At 47.0% G+C, this 24,126-nt stretch overlaps 1 protein-coding gene across 4 annotated transcripts in view; it reads right to left on the bottom strand.

Annotated features, from left to right (window-relative positions):
• SETD7 (SET domain containing 7, histone lysine methyltransferase) overlaps window positions 1–24,126 on the bottom strand; it is a 90,231-nt gene that overhangs the window by 29,776 nt on the left and 36,329 nt on the right. For 3 of the 4 annotated variants that reach the window (XM_023548692.2, XM_064285304.1, XM_010590568.3), the window contains exons 5-7: window positions 17,721–17,802; window positions 15,183–15,300; window positions 9,021–9,178 (exon numbers count right to left, since the gene is read on the bottom strand). In XM_023548692.2, coding sequence (XP_023404460.1) covers window positions 9,021–9,178; window positions 15,183–15,300; window positions 17,721–17,802 — 358 coding nt within the window. Of the gene's footprint in view, window positions 1–6,800; window positions 7,220–9,020; window positions 9,179–15,182; window positions 15,301–17,720; window positions 17,803–24,126 lie in introns of those variants that run through there. The other variant, XM_064285305.1, reaches the window with a different exon arrangement.

Here is a 24,126-nt window from a genome sequence, read left to right as displayed (position 1 = left end):
GTGTAACTGTGTTTACTTACTAATCCATAGTGCACAATTGATGTGGTAAAAAAAACAGGTGAAACTGAGCCCTACAGATCTAGTAAGCACAAGTAAGCCCGTGTCTACCTTGCTTATTGGGTAATCTGTCTCTGCAGGTGATTCACATGGACATTAAAGTTTGAAAAACACTGCTCTACCTTCCTTTTGGAATCCCTAGGTGGTGCTCTGCTGCTAACAGAAAGGTTGGCAGTTCGAGTTCATTCAGAGGTGCCTCGAAAGAACCCAAAAACCCAGTGCCGTCAAGTTGCTTCTGACTCATAGCAACCCTACAGGACAGAGCAGAACTGCCCAATAGAGTTTCCAAGGAGGGCCTGGCGGACTCAAACTGCCGACCTCTTGGTTAGCAGCCGTGGCACTTAACCACTTTGCCACCAGGGTTTCCCCCTTGAAAGAAAGGCCTGGTGAAAAACAGCCACTGAAAACCCTATGGAGCCCCATTCCCCTCTGACCCACACGGGCTCACCATGAGTCGGAGTTGACTCGATGGCAACTGGTTATCTTCCTTTTGGAGGGTATTTGGCACCCTGTATTTATAAACCAGTGGATTGTCATCAACAGTAAAAATTTGTCCTTAATGAGAAATCAGATCCTGTGCAGTCTGTCAGCATTTCAACTCATCTGGCCAAGCCCTGTAGCATCAGATTACCTGGCTGTACCTCAGGGGAAAGGCTTTTTTTTTTTTTTCACATTTTATTGTTTTTTTTTAATAATTTTTATTGTGCTTTAAGTGAAAGTTTACAAATCAAGTCAGTCTGTCACATATAAGCTTATATACATCTTACTCCATACTCCCACTTACTCTCCCCCTAATGAGTCAGCCCGCTCCCTCCTTCCAGTCTCTCCTTTCGTGACCGTTTTGCCAGTTTCTAACCCTCTCTACCCTCCCACCTCCCCTCCAGACAGGAGATGCCAACACAGTCTCAAGTGTCCACCTGATACAAGTAGCTCATTCCTCATTAGCATCTCTCTCCAACCCATTGTCCAGTCCCTTCCATGTCTGATGAGTTGTCTTCGGGAATGGTTCCTGTCCTGGGCCAACAGAAGGTTTGGGGACCATGACCACTGGGATTCTTCTAGTCTCAGTCAGACCATTAAGTCTGGTCTTTTTATGAGAATTTGGGGTCTGCATCCCACTGTTCTCCTGCTCCCTCAGGGGTTCTCTGTTGTGCTCCCTGTCAGGGCAGTCATCAGTTGTGGCCGGGCACCATCTAGTTCTTCTGGTCTCAGGATGATGTAAGTCTCTAGTTCCTGTGGCCCTTTCTGTCTCTTGGGCTCTTAGTTATCGTGTGACCTTGGTGTTCTTCATTCTCCTTTGATCCAGGTGGGTTGAGACCAATTGATGCATCTTAGATGGCCGCTTGTTAACATTTAAGACCCCAGACGCCACATTTCAAAGTGGGATGCAGAATGTTTTCATAATAGAGTTTATTATGCCAATTGACTTAGAAGTCCCCTTAAGCCATGGTTCCCCAAACCCCCGCCCTTGTTCCGCTGACCTTTGAAGCATTCAGTTTATCCCGGAAACTTCTTTGCTTTTGGTCCAGTCCAGTTGAGCTGACCTTCCCTGTATTGAGTATTGTCCTTCCCTTCACCTAAAGAAGTTCTTATCTACTAACTAATCAGTAAATAACCCTCTCCCACCCTCCCTTCCTCCCCGCTCTTGTAGGGGAAAGGCTTTTGGATTTGTCAGAAAAAGCTCTGTGGGTTTTCAAGAGCATAAACCCTGTGTTCCACCCCATACATATAGAGGAAGTATTATTTTCTAGAATAAAAGTAGATGAAGGCTTCCTTCCAGGAGGGAAGTCCAGATTCCTCGGCTAGCTGCTTCTTTAATATTTCCCTGTGAAAGGGACAGTACCTCATCACAGTGACAACTCCTCTCAGACCACTGGGGGGCCTATGCTAAGAGTATGTTTATCATCTACAGCAGAACCCTGATCAAAAGAAGGGAAAATGTAGAACAGATTTTTAGCTTATCATGGACTCCAGGCTTTCTGGAGCCATGGAGTCTGGATGAGCCCCTGAAACTACTGCCCTGAGATAATCTTTAAACCTTAAATCAAAAATATCCCGAGTCTTCTTAAAACCGAACAATCGTTTAACTTAACTAGTAAAAGAACATCTGCCTTGAGCATTATGCTGTTTTAAAAACTACTTACATGGGATCAAATTGACAGCAGCAATTCGAAAGATTAGACAGGAACCTTAGGGAGCAGTGAGTTTATGTTAACATGGGGGGAACAATTAAGAAAAGGAGCTCGAGGATGGTTGCACAACTTGAAGAATCTAATGTCACTAAACTGAACATGTAGAAACTGTGGAAACTGTTGAATTGGTGTATGTTTTGCTGTGTATATTCTCAACAACAATAAATAAAATTAAAAAACAAAAACAAAAGACCATGTTCTTCTGCCAACGGCTCCCCACAGGACGACAGGCAGATAACAGACTTAGTCACCTTACAGCTGCTGAAACGACCAGAGACAAATTAGCTTTATTTTTATACGCATCTGGTGAAATCAACCTCATTCATTTATAGTCACATTTTGAATCAGGGACAGCTTAGATACGGAATGAGAAGTTTCCAGGCTAAGTTAGATTGGCACATGGGCATGATAGCCCCCCAAGGGGGGCTCAGTGTATCCCCTACTTGGCTATCATGTTTTGTGGCAGGCACACTTGAGTTGGGGTCAGAAAACTTTGGTGTGAACCTTGGCTCCACTCAGTATTAGTGCATCTCCTAGGAAAGGTCACCTGGTATCTCTCAATCTCATAAAATCATGATAGTACTAGTGATACTTATTCCACAGAGTCTTTGTGATGAGAAAACAGGATCTGGCATATAAAGCACCTTGCACAGTGCCTGGTGCGGGCAGTGGTGGTTCAGTGATAGAATTCTGGCACTGCATGTGGGAGACCGGGGTTTGATTCCCAGCCAATGCACCTCACGCTCAGCCGCCACCTGTCTGTCAGTGGAGACCTGCGTGCTGCTATGATGCTGAACAGGCTTCAGCAGAGTTTCCAGACTAAGACTAGAAAGAAAGTTCAGGCGATCTACTTCCAAAATTCAGCCAGTGAAAAGCTGTCATGGATTGAATTACGTCCCCCAGAAATATGTGCCAACTTGGTTAGGCCATGATTCCCAGTACCGTGTGGTTTTCCTCCATCTTGTGATTGTAATTTTATGTTAAAGAGGATTAGCGTGGGATTGTAACACCCTTACGAAGGTCACATCCCTGATCCAATGTAAAGGGAGTTCCCCTGGGATGTGGCCTGACAAGACATAAATAGAAAAGGGAAGGAAGCAGAGAGGGGGACCTCATACCATCAAGAAAGCAATGCGGGAGCAGATCATGTCCATTGACCCGGGGTCCCTGCATGGAGAAGCTCCTAGTCCCAGGGGAACACTGATGAGAAGACCGACAGGGAGACAATGCCTTCCCCTGGAGCTGACGCCCAGAATTTGGACTTTCAGCTTACTTTAGTGTGAGGAAACAAATTTCTCTTTGTTAAAGCCATCTACTTGTGATATTTCTGTTACAGCAGGACTAGATGACTAAGAAAAAACCCTATGGATCACAATGGTCTGATCCACACCTGATCATGGGGATGGCACAGGACCGGGCAGCATTTTGTGAGTCAGGGAAAACTCAAACACAGCCAACAACAACACAGAGCCTGGCGCAAAGTGAGGGCTCAACTAATATTAGTTACTCTGTGTGTGTGTGTGTGTGTGTGTGTGAGTGAGTGAGTGAGAGAGAGCAAGCATGTAAGTGCACAGAACTTCTCAGACTCTACTCCATTACAGAGGAGATCCTGGACCAGGGATTCAGGGATTCCTTATTAAAACCACAGCTCTTTGTCTCTAAATTATAATATTTCACTAAAAAATAATACACCTGAAACGGAGCTCTGGTTATCATTCTGGTGCACCAAAAAAAAATCATGTCTTGACTTTCTGGACCTGAGGCTTCTCTTAACGACCCTCTTGTATTGTCATTTTCCTGCTTGCGATCGTTATGTTTAGAGAGTAGTTAATGGGCAGGCTGAAAAGAAACAACTCGAATAATTAATTTCAGGTGCTGACTCTTCAAGGCACAAATGGTTACAGGTGCTTACACCTTCCAGACCTGCATTTCCTCATCTGTGATGGGAGATGGTAATAGGACTTGCCTTACTGAATTCCTGGGAGGCAGTATACTCAAGAATAATACTCAAGAAGTATTTAGCACAGCACCTGACATAAAGAAAACCAAAAAAAAACCACTGCCATTGAGTTGATTTCAACTCATAGTGACCCTACAGGACAGAGCAGGACTGCCCCACGGAGTTTCCAAGGAGTACCTGGTGGAATTGAACTGCCGATCCATTGGTTAGCAGCTATAGCACTTGACCACTATACCAGCAGGGTTTCTGACATAAAGAAAGTGCTTAGTAAATGTTAGCTGTACTCAGGGGTTCGAACCAGTTAGTTCCAGTTTGAACCCCTGCTGAGAATTTGCATTTCTAACAAGTTTCCAGGCAAAGCTAATACTGTAGCTAATACCGTTCGTTAGGGACGAATTCTGAGAGCCACTAGTAGAGCAGTGGTTCTCAAAATTTCCTATACATAAGAATCACCTAGGCATCTTGTTAAACTGTACATTCTGATTCAGAATATCTGGGGTGGAAAAGCAAATTCTCAGCAGCGGTTTGAACCAGAACGAACCAGTCTGAAGCCCTGGCAGTCAAACCAAGCCTCTGCACCAAGTGGTTTGGCCCCCTGTCAACATGTTACTTATATTTACAGCTAGGAAAAGAAGTTTTGTCTATTTGTACCAGACATTTAAAACAGCTTACAGAAGTGTTGTTTTGCTTATGTCAAAATGTGCATAATACCAAAGATTTTAGGGACAAATGAGTATCATGAATTGGTATCTGACTTTTATATTGAGTTGTTATTCAAACAGTCCACCCATTACCAAAATAAGCAAGATTTGGTCACAATGGGCTTGCAAAAGAAACCTGTAGAGCACAGGGACTGGATTTTGCACAAACAGTACCTTCTCTGGTCTTCTTAGCTCTCTTCTCTTTGGTGAGAAAAGTCACATCCTTATAATGAGATCACTGGACCAATTTGTCTTAAAAAGAATAGTCTAAGTTGCCTTTATTGCCCTTAGTTATCACCACTTTAAAGGACGGTGAAGCTGTGTGCAGCTCGGCCCGACGCTGCGGTCCGCTTTAAAGGACGGTGAAGCTGTGTGCAGCTCGGCCCGACGCTGCGGTCCGCTTTAAAGGACGGTGAAGCTGTGTGCAGCTCGGCCCGACGCTGCGGTCCGCTTTAAAGGACGGTGAAGCTGTGTGCAGCTCGGCCCGACGCTGCGGTCCGCTTTAAAGGACGGTGAAGCTGTGTGCAGCTCGGCCCGACGCTGCGGTCCGCTTTAAAGGACGGTGAAGCTGTGTGCAGCTCGGCCCGACGCTGCGGTCCGCTTTAAAGGACGGTGAAGCTGTGTGCAGCTCGGCCCGACGCTGCGGTCCGCTTTAAAGGACGGTGAAGCTGTGTGCAGCTCGGCCCGACGCTGCGGTCCGCTTTAAAGGACGGTGAAGCTGTGTGCAGCTCGGCCCGACGCTGCGGTCCGCTTTAAAGGACGGTGAAGCTGTGTGCAGCTCGGCCCGACGCTGCGGTCCGCTTTAAAGGACGGTGAAGCTGTGTGCAGCTCGGCCCGACGCTGCGGTCCGCTTTAAAGGACGGTGAAGCTGTGTGCAGCTCGGCCCGACGCTGCGGTCCGCTTTAAAGGACGGTGAAGCTGTGTGCAGCTCGGCCCGACGCTGCGGTCCGCTTTAAAGGACGGTGAAGCTGTGTGCAGCTCGGCCCGACGCTGCGGTCCGCTTTAAAGGACGGTGAAGCTGTGTGCAGCTCGGCCCGACGCTGCGGTCCGCTTTAAAGGACGGTGAAGCTGTGTGCAGCTCGGCCCGACGCTGCGGTCCGCTTTAAAGGACGGTGAAGCTGTGTGCAGCTCGGCCCGACGCTGCGGTCCGCTTTAAAGGACGGTGAAGCTGTGTGCAGCTCGGCCCGACGCTGCGGTCCGCTTTAAAGGACGGTGAAGCTGTGTGCAGCTCGGCCCGACGCTGCGGTCCGCTTTAAAGGACGGTGAAGCTGTGTGCAGCTCGGCCCGACGCTGCGGTCCGCTTTAAAGGACGGTGAAGCTGTGTGCAGCTCGGCCCGACGCTGCGGTCCGCTTTAAAGGACGGTGAAGCTGTGTGCAGCTCGGCCCGACGCTGCGGTCCGCTTTAAAGGACGGTGAAGCTGTGTGCAGCTCGGCCCGACGCTGCGGTCCGCTTTAAAGGACGGTGAAGCTGTGTGCAGCTCGGCCCGACGCTGCGGTCCGCTTTAAAGGACGGTGAAGCTGTGTGCAGCTCGGCCCGACGCTGCGGTCCGCTTTAAAGGACGGTGAAGCTGTGTGCAGCTCGGCCCGACGCTGCGGTCCGCTTTAAAGGACGGTGAAGCTGTGTGCAGCTCGGCCCGACGCTGCGGTCCGCTTTAAAGGACGGTGAAGCTGTGTGCAGCTCGGCCCGACGCTGCGGTCCGCTTTAAAGGACGGTGAAGCTGTGTGCAGCTCGGCCCGACGCTGCGGTCCGCTTTAAAGGACGGTGAAGCTGTGTGCAGCTCGGCCCGACGCTGCGGTCCGCTTTAAAGGACGGTGAAGCTGTGTGCAGCTCGGCCCGACGCTGCGGTCCGCTTTAAAGGACGGTGAAGCTGTGTGCAGCTCGGCCCGACGCTGCGGTCCGCTTTAAAGGACGGTGAAGCTGTGTGCAGCTCGGCCCGACGCTGCGGTCTAACTCACACCGGCCACGAAAGCCTCGGCGCTAACAGCAGTGTCAGTGTCGTTTCACGTGACACATGTCCTTCACCATTTCAACCCACCCCTTAAACAGAAGTCGCAGCTTCAGTGCTTGCTATCAACTGTCAAGAAGAGCAAGTCGCTGCCAGAACAATTTTTAAACCATCTCAAGGATGCAGGAAGGGACATTCTTGAGGACTCTCCAAATCCTGTCAATTTTTCTGCACATCGAATGCACACGATCTGAACTTACTTGTGCTGGGAAGCTGCCACAGCCCACTGACTCCCAGGAAGAACTGGCATTCCCAGGGCAAACGAAAGATAGCAACCACGGTGATATACAGACTCACACCTGCCTTTTAAGGAACAATCAAAGAAACCAGAGATGCTTGGCTTTGGGAAGACAACATTCAGGCAGCACATGAAAACTACTAAAATATTTGCAGGGCTTTCATGCAGAAGAGAGGCCAACATACTACTTAGGACAGAAGGGCCGAGGGCTGGATGTTACAGGGAAAAACCATTTGGGCTTGTTATGGATTGAATTATGTTCCCCATAATAAGTGCTGTAAATCCTAGAAACCCTGGTGGCGTAGTGGTTAAGTGCTATGGCTGCTACCAAAAGGTGGGCAGTTTGAATCCACCAGGTGCTCCTTGGAAACTATGGAGCAGTTCTACCCGGTCCTATAGGGCTGCTATGAGTCAGAATCGACTCAACAGCAATGGGTTTTGGTTTTGCTTATGCCTGTGGCTGGAGCCTCAGTGACACAGTGGTTAAGAGCTCGACTGCTAGCCAAAAGGTCAGCAGTCCGAATCCACCAGCCGCTCCTTGGAAACCCTAGGGGCAGTTCTACTCTGTCCTATAGGGTCGCTATGAGTCGGAACTGACTTGACCGCACCTAACAACAACCACAAAGATAACTAAGACAGGGCTCAAAAGAAAGAACTTTCTAACCACCGGAGCCCAAAAGCTAATTTCATAATTTCTACTTCAGTCAGTCTAGCTAGCTGCCTTTGAGGGTAATAGCAAGCCCCCCAAATGATGGAGGTTTTCAAGCACAGGTTCAGGGAACAGCTAAAAGGAGAGGCTCAAACCCTGAGAGGCTGGTAGGATTATTTGATTTTGAGATATAACTGACATATCACTAAATTCACCATGTTAGAGTGTACAACTCAGTGGTGTTCAGTGTTCATAAGCTGTGTGACCATTTCATCACCCACAAAGGAAACCCCTCTACTCATTAGCAGTCACTCTTCGTTCCCCAAGCCCCTCAGCACCTGCGACCACTAACACACTTTCTGTCTCTATGGATTTGCCTGTTCTGGACACTTCACATAAATGGAATCATATACTCTGTGGTCCTTTGTGACTGGCATCCATGTCGTAGCACGTATCAGAACTTCATTCCTTTTTATTGCCAATTAATAGAGACTATCTGATTTTATAAGGAACCCTGCTGGCCCAGTGGTTAAGTGCTCGGCTGCTAACCTACAGGTCAGCGATTCGAATCCACCAGCTACTCCACAGGAGAAAGACGTGGCAATCTGCTTCCGTAAAGATTTAGAGCCTTGGAAACCCTATGGGGCAGCTCTACTCTGTCCTTATAGGGTCACTAGGAGTCAGAATCAACTCAATGGCAATGCATTTGGTTTTGTGTCTTATTTGATTATATAGGTCTCTTCCAATACCGAGACCTCATATCCTAGGCTTAGGATTTTATTTTTCTCCCTCCTTTTGCATCATAAAAGGTTTCCCTAATTTTCTCCATTGTGCAGAGTAATTTCAATTTTTACTATTATTTTCAATAACACTATCTTTCATTTTCCAAATGAGAAAATTGAAGGACAAGAAAAGCAACAATAAAATGGTAACCTCTAAGCATAATATTTCCGCAGCATTTTAACTCTTCCATACACTTTTCCATTTCTTAGCTCGCCACGGCCAGAGAGTGGGGGACTTTAGACTCTGAGTCTCAAGTCGTAACCTGAAGCCTGCGGCACCTCTGTCTTCAGTTATTCTGGTGGCATAGCCTTTGAGGACATCCTCAAATTCAAGGCCATTCTTGACCTGAGGGCGGACAAAGACCTTTTGCATGGCCCCTCCAGACCCACAAGCATGAACCGGAAGCTGACGCCAGGGCTCGGTGTCATACTTACATATCATAAATGCAGTTTGGAGTAAAGGAGTGATTTGCCTTGTGTCCCAAGGAGGCACAGTACTTGGATATGTGGTTGTAGGGCTCAGGCACGTCAATGACCGTCTCTTCATCGAGGGAGAGAGTGTTCCCATTAAAGGCCCAGTCCCTGCTATCAACCTGCCAGAAAATAAGAAATCAAGCATCAGAGAGGACCTTTCTCCCAAGAGCTCAAAGGATGTCAAAGATATTTATTCATTTATCCTTAATGTAAAATTTCTGATTTGATGGCTAAACCAAAAAATCTGTTGCCGTCGAGTCGATTCTGACTCATAGCGATCCTTTAGGACAGAGTAGAAATGCCCCACAGGGTTTCCAAGAAGCGCCTGGTGGATTCAAACTGCTGACCTTATAGTTAGCACCCATAGCTTATAACCACTACGCCATGGCTAGGGATGTGAAAAGAGCCTAGGGTATCCCTCCACTCATTGATGGTGACAACGGCATATTTGGGCAGCTTCAGGCAGTTTGGCTTAGTATATATTGATTTTTCCCCTTATTTAAAAAGGATTTAAAGTCCCTTACAGAAACACAACCAGGTAACTTGAGTTAAAATAAGTGAGGAAGATGAGGCAAAGGGAAACCAAAAGCAAGAACATCAGTCGGAACCAGAAACCTAAGAAAGCTCTTCAAGGAAGTCACCACCAACCCGACCAGCAGAGCCCGTCACCAGTTAACCAGCTGACTCTGACTCACGGCGACCCACAAGCGTCAGAGTAGAACTGTGCTCCGCAGAGCCCGTCACCAGTTAACCAGCTGACTCCGACGCACGGCGACCCACACGCGTCAGGGTAGAACTGTGCTCCGCAGAGCCCGTCACCAGTTAACCAGCTGACTCCGACGCACGGCGACCCACACGCCTCAGGGTAGAACTGTGCTCCGCAGAGCCCGTCACCAGTTAACCAGCTGACTCCGACTCACGGCGACCCACACGCGTCAGAGTAGAACTGTGCTCCGCAGAGCCCGTCGCCAGTTAACCAGCTGACTCCGACTCACGGCGACCCACACGCCTCAGGGTAGAACTGTGCTCCGCAGAGCCCGTCACCAGTTAACCAGCTGACTCTGACGCACGGCGACCCACACGCGTCAGAGTAGAACTGTGCTCCGCAGAGCCCGTCACCAGTTAACCAGCTGACTCCGACGCACGGCGACCCACACGCCTCAGGGTAGAACTGTGCTCCGCAGAGCCCGTCACCAGTTAACCAGCTGACTCTGACTCACGGCGACCCACACGCGTCAGAGTAGAACTGTGCTCCGCAGAGCCCGTCGCCAGTTAACCAGCTGACTCCGACGCACGGCGACCCACACGCCTCAGGGTAGAACTGTGCTCCGCAGAGCCCGTCGCCAGTTAACCAGGTGACTCCGACGCACGGCGACCCACACGCCTCAGGGTAGAACTGTGCTCCGCAGAGCCCGTCGCCAGTTAACCAGCTGACTCCGACTCACGGCGACCCACACGCGTCAGAGTAGAACTGTGCTCCGCAGAGCCCGTCGCCAGTTAACCAGCTGACTCCGACTCACGGCGACCCACACGCGTCACGGTAGAACTGTGCTCCGCAGAGCCCGTCGCCAGTTAACCAGCTGACTCCGACGCACGGCGACCCAGACGCGTCACGGTAGAACTGTGCTCCGCAGAGCCCGTCGCCAGTTAACCAGCTGACTCCGACTCACGGCGACCCACACGCGTCACGGTAGAACTGTGCTCCGCAGAGCCCGTCGCCAGTTAACCAGCTGACTCCGACTCACGGCGACCCACACGCCTCAGGGTAGAACTGTGCTCCGCAGAGCCCGTCGCCAGTTAACCAGCTGACTCCGACTCACGGCGACCCACACGCCTCAGGGTAGAACTGTGCTCCGCAGAGCCCGTCGCCAGTTAACCAGCTGACTCCGACGCACGGCGACCCACACGCGTCACGGTAGAACTGTGCTCCGCAGAGCCCGTCGCCAGTTAACCAGCTGACTCCGACTCACGGCGACCCACACGCGTCACGGTAGAACTGTGCTCCGCAGAGCCCGTCGCCAGTTAACCAGCTGACTCCGACTCACGGCGACCCACACGCCTCAGGGTAGAACTGTGCTCCGCAGAGCCCGTCGCCAGTTAACCAGCTGACTCCGACTCACGGCGACCCACACGCGTCACGGTAGAACTGTGCTCCGCAGAGCCCGTCGCCAGTTAACCAGCTGACTCCGACTCACGGCGACCCACACGCGTCACGGTAGAACTGTGCTCCGCAGAGCCCGTCGCCAGTTAACCAGCTGACTCCGACTCACGGCGACCCACACGCCTCAGGGTAGAACTGTGCTCCGCAGAGCCCGTCACCAGTTAACCAGCTGACTCCGACGCACGGCGACCCACACGCGTCAGGGTAGAACTGTGCTCCGCAGAGCCCGTCGCCAGTTAACCAGCTGACTCTGACTCACGGCGACCCACACGCGTCACGGTAGAACTGTGCTCCGCAGAGCCCGCCGCCAGTTAACCAGCTGACTCCGACTCACGGCGACCCACACGCCTCAGGGTAGAACTGTGCTCCGCAGAGCCTGTCGCCAGTTAACCAGCTGACTCCGACTCACGGCGACCCACACGCCTCAGGGTAGAACTGTGCTCCGCAGAGCCCGTCGCCAGTTAACCAGCTGACTCCGACGCACGGCGACCCACACGCGTCACGGTAGAACTGTGCTCCGCAGAGCCCGTCGCCAGTTAACCAGCTGACTCCGACTCACGGCGACCCACACGCGTCACGGTAGAACTGTGCTCCGCAGAGCCCGTCGCCAGTTAACCAGCTGACTCCGACGCACGGCGACCCACACGCGTCACGGTAGAACTGTGCTCCGCAGAGCCCGTCGCCAGTTAACCAGCTGACTCCGACTCACGGCGACCCACACGCCTCAGGGTAGAACTGTGCTCCGCAGAGCCCGTCGCCAGTTAACCAGCTGACTCCGACTCACGGCGACCCACACGCGTCACGGTAGAACTGTGCTCCGCAGAGCCCGTCGCCAGTTAACCAGCTGACTCCGACGCACGGCGACCCACACGCGTCACGGTAGAACTGTGCTCCGCAGAGCCCGTCGCCAGTTAACCAGCTGACTCCGACTAACGGCGACCCACACGCGTCTGCCTAGAACTCTGCTCCACAGGGTTTTCAATGGCTGGTTTTTTAGAAGTAGATCACCAGGCCTTTCTTCCAATACACGCTGGGTGGACTTGAACCTACAATCTTTCAGTTAGCAGCCAAGTACCTTAACTGTTTGTACCATCCAGGGACTCTAGTGCCAATTACTGGTGAGCTCTGTCATCCCTAACAGGATTCACTATCCACAATGTATCCATCAGGCTTCCACCTCCAAATCACTCCCCACCAACAAACCCCAGGATCTGTTAATGCCAGCAACAGCCTTTGGAGCAAACAGGATCACATTTTCATACAGAACTATTGACTCTCAGAGTTATATCACCTCTCCTGCCTCTAAATTATAAGTACGCTTTTATTTGTAGCTAATATTCATTCAACAGATTTTGAGTAAAAAACCATGTCCCCGGGCGCCCTGGTTGCACAGTGGTTACATGGTTGGCTGCTAACCGAAAGGTGGGCAGTTCGAATTCACTAGGCACTCCCTGGAAACCCTAAGGGGCAGTTCTACTCTGTCCTATATGGTCACTATGAGTCAGAATTGACTCGACGGTAACAGGTTTGGTTTTGGTTTTACCAAGTCCCAGGCACTGATCTAGGTGCAGACAATATAGCAGGGACAAAAAGCAAAAAAAAAAAAAAAATTATGCATTTTGATATTCCAGATCTGTTATGTTAGTGATACATGTCACCTGGTATCAGCTACCTTACGTTCCCACTAATTGTGGTTTTTTAAATTTCCCCAATGGACTCTAAATTGCTTGAGGGCAAGGATAGTGTCTCATTCATTTACACAGTAAAGCAGGGGTGGGTTTCCACACAGAGCCAGATTCTGCTATTTGAAATCCTGCTTGAACTCTGCTACTTACTTTGTGACCTTGGCAATGTTGGTTAACCTCTCTGGGCTTCAGTTTTCTCATCTAAAAAAATGTTTGCTGGATAAATAAGTTATACATCAATATCCTAAAGCTAGGTTTCATATGCTGAATTTCTTGGACTTTCATATATTGCTCACAGAGAGGTCCAGGGCCATCACATGGGGACACACGCCGCCTGCCAGACCACAGCTCAGTTTCCGAGCACTGCCATCTTTTGTCTGTGTAACTTCTTCAAACATGAAATTACTGATCATTTCATAGAAATGAGCGAAAAGCAAAACACCAATGTGGGATATTAGCAATAAACTTGAGTCCCACATATTTATTACAAGTGAGACCAAGATGAAAAGCATTCTTTATGCTAAAAATATCAAACCTTTGCCCTCAATCAGACACTTAGAGAAATTAATTGTGAAATGAAGGAACAAAAGCAAAAAAACCTATGGTAGAATCTTGGATATATATCAAAGACTGTGTCGCAAAGGCAAGAGTTGATTCAACTCTTTAGCTTTTTATTTTTAATTTATTTGCAACTGAAAGCCTTCCTGACAAGAGATCAGCTATTGTTTCATTATGATCTAAAAACTGGCCTTTGTCATCGGTTTCCTTAAAGACAGACCTTAGAATTCCCTAGCAATCCAGGTGCCTTTATTACAGAAAATCTCTGGTCAGCATCTGAGAATGTGTGCAAACAAGTGGGGGCTCCACAAGCCCCACCTGGCCCTCAGGAAGAAGGAGGGCCATCTTTAGTCATACATATTCAGTGATTCAATCAGTCATGACTATGCTATGAAGCCAAGAAAAGCCCTGAACATGGAAGTTCCATGGGCTTCCTATATTAGCAAGGACATCCATGCATGCAAGAGGGTGGCATGTCCCTGGGGACAATGGAGGCCTCGTGCCAGGATCCCTACCAAGCCCTACCTGATGCATCTCTTCATCTGTATCCTTTTTGGTTATAAGAAACGGGTAATAATAAATACAGTAAAGTACAGTAATAGTCTCCATGAATTCTGTGGGCCATTCTGGAGAATTAATGAACCAACAAGGGACAATGAGCCAGCAGGGCTGGTGTCTGCCTACTTGGCAGTTGGAATGACAGAGTCCTTCTAACTTGTGAGAACCAGGTCTGGGTGGCTGGGGGACGAGAAAGGCTGCACGGATGGTTGATTAGAAGGACAGAATCCCTCTAACTTGCAAGGTCTGACCTAACTCTGGGTAGTTAGGGTCAGAGAGACGGTGCCACTGGGTAGCTGGTGATGAGGATGATGGAGATGTGGAAAGGTGAAGGCTGGGTTCATTTCAAGGTGGCAAATGGATTCATGCTGATCCTTACACGTAGTTAGCAATAAAGGTGGGATTTTCCCATCTTCTCCCTTTACTAGGAAACCCTGGTGGCGTAGTGGTTACGTGCTACGGCTGCTAACCAAAGGGCTGACAGTTTGAATACACCAGGTGCTCCTTGGAAACTCTGTGGGGCAGTTCTACTCTGTCCTATAGGGTCGCTATGAGTCGGAATTGACTTGACGGCACTGGGTTTGGTTTTTGGTTTTGTCCCTTTACTGGAGCCCTGGTGATGCAGTGGTTAAGAGCTCACTTGTTAACCAAAAAGTCAGCAGTTCAAATTCATCAGCTGCTCCTTGGAAAATCTATGGAGCAGTTCTACTCTGTCCTATAGGGTCGCCATGAGTCAGAATTGACTGGATGGCAATGGGTTTGTTTCTTTGGTCCCTTTATTAGCGCAACGATTTTTGCACAAACAGAAGTAGAGGGTCTTCCTACAAAGCACCCTGCCCAAAATCAAATATTATTATTGACTGAGTCCAACCAGAGCTCGAATTTTCAGATACTGGGTACAATGCAATTACTCTCTCATTGACAGTGCCATTCTACTTTCTATAAAAATAGTTACAAAACTTAAAAAAAATCATATTAAGGCTCAACATAAAGGAAAATAATTTAACCAATCAATTTTACAAAAAGCCAATATATTTGTTCCTTTATATTTCTCATGAATACTGAAGTAAAGGTCTAATGAGAAAATTAAAGGTGTTTGAAACAAAGCCCTTCCAAGCCCTTTAACCAACCCAGTTGGTGTTCCACTTCTACCCCACTCACCTCCTGGTGTGTAATTCGGACTCCATTATAAAAAGACATAACAGTACTAGATCCCACAGCTACTTTGGAAAACAGTCCTTCTCCAGCACTGGAAATGAGGGATTCAGCAACATACACCCTAAATAGAAAACAAAAACAAACAAAGAATACGATAATGACTTTTTTTTTTTGATATGTTATTCCCTAAATCAACCCCCACCATATTATTATGGCTACTGAATCCAAAATGTTGGTTCAGGAAGGAAGACAGGAGGAAAAACTTTGGTAACATTTGGCAAAGAACAATATTTTTGCGCTGGAAATTGAAGAAAGAGTAGTCATGCCTCTTTTAGCAGTGGTGTTTACCATTTACTCGCTAACAAGAGGATTATTGTCATATACTCATAAAGCTACTTGGTACTTGCTATAGGGTTTTTCTTACGTAGAATTTTATATTTTTAGTCAGAGACAATTTTCAGTCCAGTAAGGACAAATAAAACACTTTCCAAGGATAGTAAGACTGTACCCATGTTGGTCAATGCTAAAAGGAGGGAAAGACTAGTGAAGCCCCAGGACAACTCTTTTACATGAAAGAGTAACAAGCAGAGTTAATAAAATACATCCAATAATAAGTACTTCCCAAGAAAAGAGTTTATAACTGAGGGCAGCTAACTAAGGCCCAAGGGCCAAATCTCCCAGAGCCCATTGTTGTACATAAAGTTTTACTGGAACACAGCCACACCTATTTGTTTAATATTGTCTGTGGCATTTTTCTCACTGCAATGCTGAGTAGTTGCAGCAGAGACCACATGGCTCAAAAAAAAAAAAGGCCTTTTAGGAAAAATGTTGCCAACCACTGGTTTGTAGGAAGTGAAAACAGGACTGGTGATCACGGGACTAGATTTAGTAAAAAAGTACATACTTCATCAACAATTATTTCAGCTCTTTGGACACATCTGAAACTAGTCATCTGTACTTTTTCTACATGGATCTTACGCTTATTTTGTTGATTGGCAGGCTGAGTTATGGTTTCCAAGTCTGTACTCACTCTGATAGAATTATACATTTTGCCACTTTGCCATGCGACTTTGTAGCTTCCCTCAGAGCAGGTGGAAGGTACGTTCTTTCTCTGCTGGCTTTGGGCTTGGCCATATGACCTGCTTTGCTAATGGAATGTGGGCAGAAGTGACTGCATGCCAGGTCTAGGGCGTTAAAAGGCATGGCAAGTTCCTGCCGGCCTTCTCCAGAGTTTCTGTTCATCTCCACAAGAAGAAGAGGCCCCAGAAGCTTTTGTTCCCTTAGCCTGGGTCCTGGGATGAAGACATGTGAAACAGGCCTGAATCCAACTTGAAACCTGGAGTTCAGCCTAGTTCACCTGAGCCTAGCCAAAACCGCCGAGCCTCAGCCAACCTACAGAAACATGAGTGTAAAGTAAAATGCTTGCTTTGGAAAGCCCTGGTATTTTGAGGGTGTTATGCAGCAGCGTCACAAGGACTAAAACATGGTTATGGTGCTGTAGTGTCTGGGGACGAAAGACTAAACCCTCCCTTTTGTAAATGGGCTAGAGCTTCATGTCGAGAAAGAAGCCATTCATTGCGTCGAACACCACAGCCTGGGGAAGAGGCCTATTTCTCAGGTGGGAACAGAAACCGAGTGGTAGGTAAGCCATGCTTACAAAGAGTGAGGGAAATAGAAAACCAACTCAGGATGACACCCTTACTCATAAACAGGCCCAGTTGCTGGGGAGTAAGAATCCCGGTAAGGTACTAAAGAAATCCATACCAAGAATCCAGAACTAGAATTTAGCGATCCTCATAGATTAGAGATGAAATGGGACAGGATTTGACCCTCCGGGAGTAAGGTCATAGAATCAGAAACTGGTAGGTTTTCATGCTTCTTATAATTCCCTTAGTGAATAGAGAAATTATCTTGGGTAAAAGGAGGCATTCTGAGCTTAGGGGATGCCAAGTGTCTTCAGGGTGATGGAAAAATTCAGGAACAGTTAGTGGTGACGGCTGAACAACATGACAAACATATTTAATGTCACTGAACTGTATAAGCAAAGACTGTAGAAATGGCAAATGTTTTATCTATGTATTTACCACAATTAAAAAAAAAAAAGATCTTCTGGTTCATGCTCAGGCCAGAACTTTGAGGAGTATGAAATGCACCCCTCCAAGCCAGCATGTGGCTTCAACACACACTGTGGTACTAGGATCCCAAGAAAAGGGACACTTCAGCAGGTGCAGCTGGCTCCTTGGCCCAACAGCCCTTCGTACAGAGGTTTCCAGTCAGGGATGGACATGCAGGCTGTTGTATGCTCATGGGTGGAGAAGCTCTCTTACAAAGACAGATTCTATATGAGAATAAAACCTTCCTCAGAATATACGAATATTGATTTGGAGGATTCTCAAAGAAAAAGGATATTTTAATGAAGAGCTTGGCCTGACCAGGACTCTGACCTGAGCCAAGAGCCACTTACGCAGCATTAGGTCCCTCCATCAGGGCTATTTAACCTCAGATAAGCAGCGCAATTAAAACCACAGGAAACAAAAATACCTCTCTGATTCATAAGGATCTGGAAGAAGAGCATTGGCAGAAATGCAGGATGAAGTCGACTTATCAAAATGGTACACGGAACCTAAGAAAAAAACAAAAATATCAGTATAAGTAGAGTCAGGAAAGAGCGTTGAAGACATTTCTTTCTCTACCAGGCAAAACCAAAAAACCCAAACCCATTGCCATTGAGTCAATTCCAACTCATAGCGACCCTATAGGACAGAGTAGAACTTCCCCCATAGAGTTTCCAAGGAGCGCCTGGCGGATTCGAACTGCTGACCTCTTGGTTAGCAGCCGTAGCACTTAACCACTATACCACCAGGGTTATAAGAGGGAGTTAAATAACTGAACAAATTATTCAAGTTATACCAACTAGAATGAAATTCTTCAACATAATGGATAGCTTTTAGATTTGCTCTAAAGTTTTATTTTCAAGTTTTAAGGAACAACCATCAGGTGTATCTCTTAAAATCCCTATGTGTTCTTGAATTTTCTTTATTCAAATGATTTAAAAGATGTTGGCATAATTAAAATTTTTAATCACGAAAATGCTTTGTCATGATATTTTGAGATCTCTCTGGCCAGATTAGGTTGGACTCTTAAATTGCACTGTGGTTTTCTTCAGACCAGATACAGTCTGTAGAATACAACAACCCAGCCCTGGCAATTGCTTCCTTCACTAAAAATAAACTTTCAGGCTCGTGAGGATTAACGAGCATAGAGCTACTTTTGATAAAGCATTAACAAAGTCATCTTATTTCTATTAAGGTGTATCAGGAGCCAATTAGTAATTTATTCCAGAAACTAAGGTATGCACCATCCTAGAACACTGGTTTCTGGAAATGATTAGCCTTCAGGAATACTCACAGACCACAAGAACCCCACAGCCCACAGTACAATGGCCCTGACGGCTTACAGGGTAAAGAAACAGGTTTTAGAACTGAAGGGTAAATTATTTAGGTCCTAGGGTAGGGGATCGGCAAAAAAGAGGAAGACTCTTATTTGAGATGGACTGACACAGTGGCTGCAATGATGAGCTCAAGCGTAGCAACAATTGTGAACATGGTGCAGGTCCGGACAGTGTTTCATTCTGTTGTACATGTGGTCACTATGAGTTTGAACTGATTCGATGGCACCAAACAACAACAGGGTATCACTAATCATTCCATTAGGAAATTCCTTAATGGTTTCCAATGGATGAGCACTTCTGGTCCTTTCTGGTTCTTTGTCCAACCAAAACCCAATCTAATGCCTCAAACCAAGACTTAAAAAACAATCCATATCAGTCAGCCTCTAACCAGGATACAAAGCCATTTGAGTATTTCAAAGAGAAGGAATTTAATTCAGGGAATTGGCCACACAGGAGAGGGAAGAGCTGAGAAGCCAAACAAGGGCAAGTGAGGAACCTAGCTAGATATCAACAAGAGCAAGAAGCTGCTGCCCATCCCTCAGCCAGAGGCAGAAAGGAGAGGGTGGTGTCATTGGACCTCAGAGGCTGGGGTAACCCAGGGGAAGCTGGAACCTTGGTGGGCCCTCCTGGTGGGAGATGGAACCTGGAGGACACACGCCCCCGCTGGAGATGCTGCTGGATGCAGACAGGGCTTCTCCCTGATCCCTTCCCTCTCCCCACCTCCTGCCAGCACCTCCCTTGGGCCAAACCCAGCCAGAAGCCAGATGCCAGAGAAATCTGGGAAATTCAGCCTACAAGGGGCAGAAGCTCCCTGCAGTGAAAGCTGAATAGGAAAAGGACAAGGAATATCTCTGAAAGCAAACCAGTTATGGATTTATACCCAATCCATTCAAGGAATTTTGTTAAAAAAAGTAAAAAAAAAAAAAAGAAAATTATCAAGTTTTCTGTGGAATACCTGTTCTAGTGTCAGAAAGTTATTCTGCAAACTTCCATTTCCTTCTGCAGACTAAAAGTTTCATCACAAATGTACTAAGTGCCAACAATGTGTAAAGTACTATGTTAGGGGCTGTGCAGGATGCAAATAGGAAAAACATCTGTTGCTGCTTTCAGGGAGCTTCCAGCATCTTCTCCAACACATGCTCTCCTTCCTCCACTCCCTCAGGCAGGGCCTATGCTCCAGGGGTTCTGGGTGGTGCAAACAGCTAATGCGCTTAGCTGCTAATTGAAAGGTGTCTCGGTTATCTAGCGCTGCTGTAACAGAAATACCACACGTGGAAGGTGTTAACAAAAAGAAATTAATTTTCTCACAGCTTAAGAGGCTAGACGTCTGAATTCAGTGTGCTCACTCTGGGGGAAGGCTTTCTCTCTCTGTCAGCTCAGAGGAAGGTCCTTATCTCTTTGAGCTTCTCTGCTCCTGGGTGACCCTCACGTGGCTTGGCATCTCTCTTCCCCCATCTCTGCTTCTCTTGCTTGGTTACTTAATCTTTTATCTCTCAAAAGAGTTTGACTCAAGATACACCCTAATCCTGCCTCCTTAACATAACAAACACAATCCATTCACAAAGGGCATCATAACCATAGGCAGAGGTTAGGATTTACAACACATATTGTGGGGGGACACAATTCAGTCCATAACCCCCAAAACCCCAAAACAAACCCACTGCCATCGAGTCGATTCCGACTCATAGCGACCCTATAGGACAGAGTAGAACTGCCCCATAGAGTTTCCAAGGAGCGCCTGGCGGATTCGAACTGCCAACCCGTTGGTTAGCAGCCGTAGCACTTAACCACTATGGCACCAGTGTTTCCTCAACCCACAAGAGAAGGTTAAAAGTCTGAGGCTACCCAGAGGTGCCTCAGAAGAAAGGCCTGGTAACCTACATCCAAAAAAATCAGCCACTGAAAACCCCATGGGGCACAGTTCTACTCTAACACCCAGGGGGTCTCCAGGAATCGGAGTCGGCTCCACAGAAACCGGTTACACTCCAGGCCAACGGAACACACCCTGTGACTTTCTTCCCTTCTGGTCTAGCTTAGGCCATGCCCTTTGTCTAGAATTCACTCATTCAGGCGACAAACATTACTTGTAAGAGATGAGCCAAGCTTAAAGGCAGAGTAGGAATGAGCCAGGGAAATAAGTTTATTTGTGGCAGGGTAAAGAGATGAGGCGAGAAGAAATTCTAGCCAGAGGCATGGATGAGAAAAGCAGCCTGCAGTAAGTGAGGAACTAGAAGCAGTTTGTGCTGTGAAAGCCTAAAGAGAAAGGACTCGTTAGGAGAAGAGGTCTGTGGGGGCAGGGCACGGAGAACGTTACGTGAGGTGTCTGTGTTGTGTTCCTCTCCCTCCCCCAATCAGAAGATGTGCACCATCCTAGAGCTCAGATCCACCAGGCGCCCCTTAGAAACTCTGTGGGGCAGTTCTACTCTGTCCTATATGGTCGCTATGAGTCGGAATCGACTCGACGGCACTGGGTTTTGGGTAGAGCTAAGATGGAGCCCTGGTGGCACACTGCTTAAGAGCTCGGCTGCTAACCAAAAGGTCGCCAGTTTGAATCCACCAGGCGCTCCTTGGAAACCCTATGGGGCAGTTCTACTCTGTCCTATAGGGTCGCAACAAGTCGGAACCTACTCAATGGTTTTTTTGCTTTAGAACTAATATTGTTATTCCATTGTTATACAGATGGTCACATGGCCCTGTGCAGTGGGCTGAATTATGTCCTCCAAACCCTAACGTCCCCCACCTGTGAATGGACCTCATTTGGAAATAGGGACTTTGCGGATGTAATCAAGTTAAGGTGAGTTCATACTGGAGGAACCCTAATCCTACATGACTGGTGTCCTTCTAAGGTGAGGAGAGGACACAAAGAGACATGCACAGGGAAGAAGGCCATGTGAAGACAGAGGCAGAGACTGGAGTAACGTAGCTACAAGCCAAGGAACACCAAAGATAGCCAGGACTTAACAGAAGCTAGAAAAGGCAAGGAAGGATTCTTTACTAGAGCCTCCAGAGGGAGCATGGCCGTGCCAACCCCTTGATTTTTGGACTTCCGGCCTCCAGAACCATGAGAGAATGAATTTCTGTTGCTTTAAGCCACCCAGATTGTCATACTTTGTTCTGGTAGCCCTAGGAAACTAACACAGTTGGTAAAACCTAGCCTATTGGCTAGCTAGCAGGTCAACAGCTGTAACCGAAAGAGGGAGTGGAGAAGAGACCCAAACATGGCAGAATACCAGAGTAAAGATCTATGTATGGTTCTTCTGAGCTATCTAAAGCAGCCACAGTTCCAACTATCTCGAGGCCCAAATGTTCAACATTTCCTTAAAATGGAGTCCCTGGGTGGTGTAAGGAAACCCTAGTGGCGTGGTGGTTAAGAGCTATGGCTGCTAACCAAAAGGTCGGCAGTTGGAATCCACAGGCGCTCCTTGGAAACTCTATGGGACAGTTCTATTCTGTCCTATAAAGTCACTATGAGCCAGAATCTACTCCATGGCAACGGGTTTGGTTTGGGTGGTATAAACAGTGAACAGTTAATGCACTCAGCTGTTAAACGAAAGGATGGAGGTTGAAGTCCACCCAGAGGCACCTCAGAAGAAAAGCCTTGTGATCTATTTCTGAAAAATCAGCCACTGAAAACCCTATGGAACACAGTTCTTCTACTCTAACACGCATGGGGTTGCCATGAATCAAAGTCAACTTGATGGTAACTGCCTTGTTTTGCTTTTTCTCTTAAAATACCTGACACCTGCCAGAATCTTATCAATAAATTCCCTTCCTCCTCCTCCTTTTCTTGCCTTAAGTTACTTTGAAGAAGGTGTCTATTTGCAACCAGGAATCCTAAGAAAAATTACCATTCTTTGCACTGTAGAATTATCACTCTCACTTCTCAAAATCTATTATTTACACAAGCACAGTGTAATAATAACAGTAACTTTCATGACAGTGTTTTATGGATTGTTGTGTGCTGTCGAGTTGATTTTGACTCATAGCAACTCATATGACAGAGTAGAACTGTGAACATTCCCATTCTACAGACTCTAAAAAGATAACTTGCCAAAAACCATAATCCAGTCAAGATTAGCACTGGAACTCAAATTAGGTGACTCTTAGGTTCAGGGCTCTTTGCAGTAAAAATGCTGCCACTTCTCATAACATAGTTTATAAAGAAAATATTCTACATTCTACTTTGGTGAGTAGCGTCTGGGGTCTTAAAAGCTTATGAGCAGCCATCTAGGATACTCCACTGGTTTCACCCCTTCAGGAGCAAGGAAGAATGAAGAAAACTGAAGATACAAGGGAAAGATTAGTCAAAAAGACTAATGGACCACACCTATCACGGCCTCCACCAGACTGAGTCCAGTACAACTAGATGGTGCCCGGCTACCATCACTGACTGCTCTGACAGGGATCACAACTGAAGGTCCTGACAGAGCTAGAGAAAAATGTAGAACAAAATTCTAACTCAAAGAGAAAGACCAGGCTTGCTGGCCTGACAGAAACTGGAAAAACCCTGAGAGTATGGCTCCTGACACCCTTTCAGCTCAGTAATGAGGTCACTCCTGAGGTTCACCCTTCAGCCAAAGATTGGACAGGCCCATAAAACAAAACAAGACTAAAAGGGCACAGCAGCCCAGGGGCAAGGACTAAAAGGCAGGAGGGGACAGGAAAGCTGGTAATAGGGAACCCAAGGTTGAGAAGGGAATGTGTTGACATGTTGTAGGGTTGTTAACCAATGTCATGAAACAATATGTATACTAACTGTTTAATGAGAAATTACTTTGTTCTGTAAATCTACATCTAAAGTACAAAAAAAAAACCTTCTCAAAGTAAAAAACAAACAAAAAAATAAAGGCTTTCTTAAGATAAATTTTAAAAGAAGAAATAAAGATTTCAAAGCTGGAAAAAAAAAATGCTGCCACTTCTGAAGTTTAAAACTTGTATCACCAATTGGCATCCTCCCCTTCGCCCTTCCTCTGGCCCAGTCTCCTCATTTTGAAACACTATAACACTGGCCTCTTTTAGAACATATGTGAAGAGCACATATATTAGAATTTGAAATTCAAAGATTACTGCTTCGCTTTTTTTTCAAAATAAACACAAGTTCTGGAATAATTTTAAATTTACAGAAAAGTTACAAAGATAGCAGAGAATTTTCAATACCCCTCACCATTTCTCCTAATGCTAACCTTTTACATCACCATGATAAAAACCAAAAACCAAACCCGTTGCCGTAGAGTTGATTCCCACTCATAACAACCCTATACGACAGGGTAGAAATGCCCCATAGGGTTTCCAAGGCTGTAATCTTTATGGAAGCAGACTGCCACATCTTTCTCCCAAGGAGCAGATGGTGGGTTCAACCGTCGACTTTTTGGTTAGCAGCTGAGCACTTAACCACTGCACTACTAGAGCTCCTTAGCCACAGGTATAAGGGTTAGGATTCCAACAGATATTTTGGGGAGGACACAGTTCAATCTCTAACACACATGCCTACAGCTT

This window comes from Loxodonta africana, chromosome 5 (assembly GCF_030014295.1).
Source record: "Loxodonta africana isolate mLoxAfr1 chromosome 5, mLoxAfr1.hap2, whole genome shotgun sequence".
NCBI classification, from domain to species: Eukaryota; Metazoa; Chordata; class Mammalia; order Proboscidea; family Elephantidae; genus Loxodonta; species Loxodonta africana.
The sequence above is the reverse complement of the archived record's forward strand: the minus strand, read 5'-3'. Positions and strand labels throughout refer to the sequence as shown.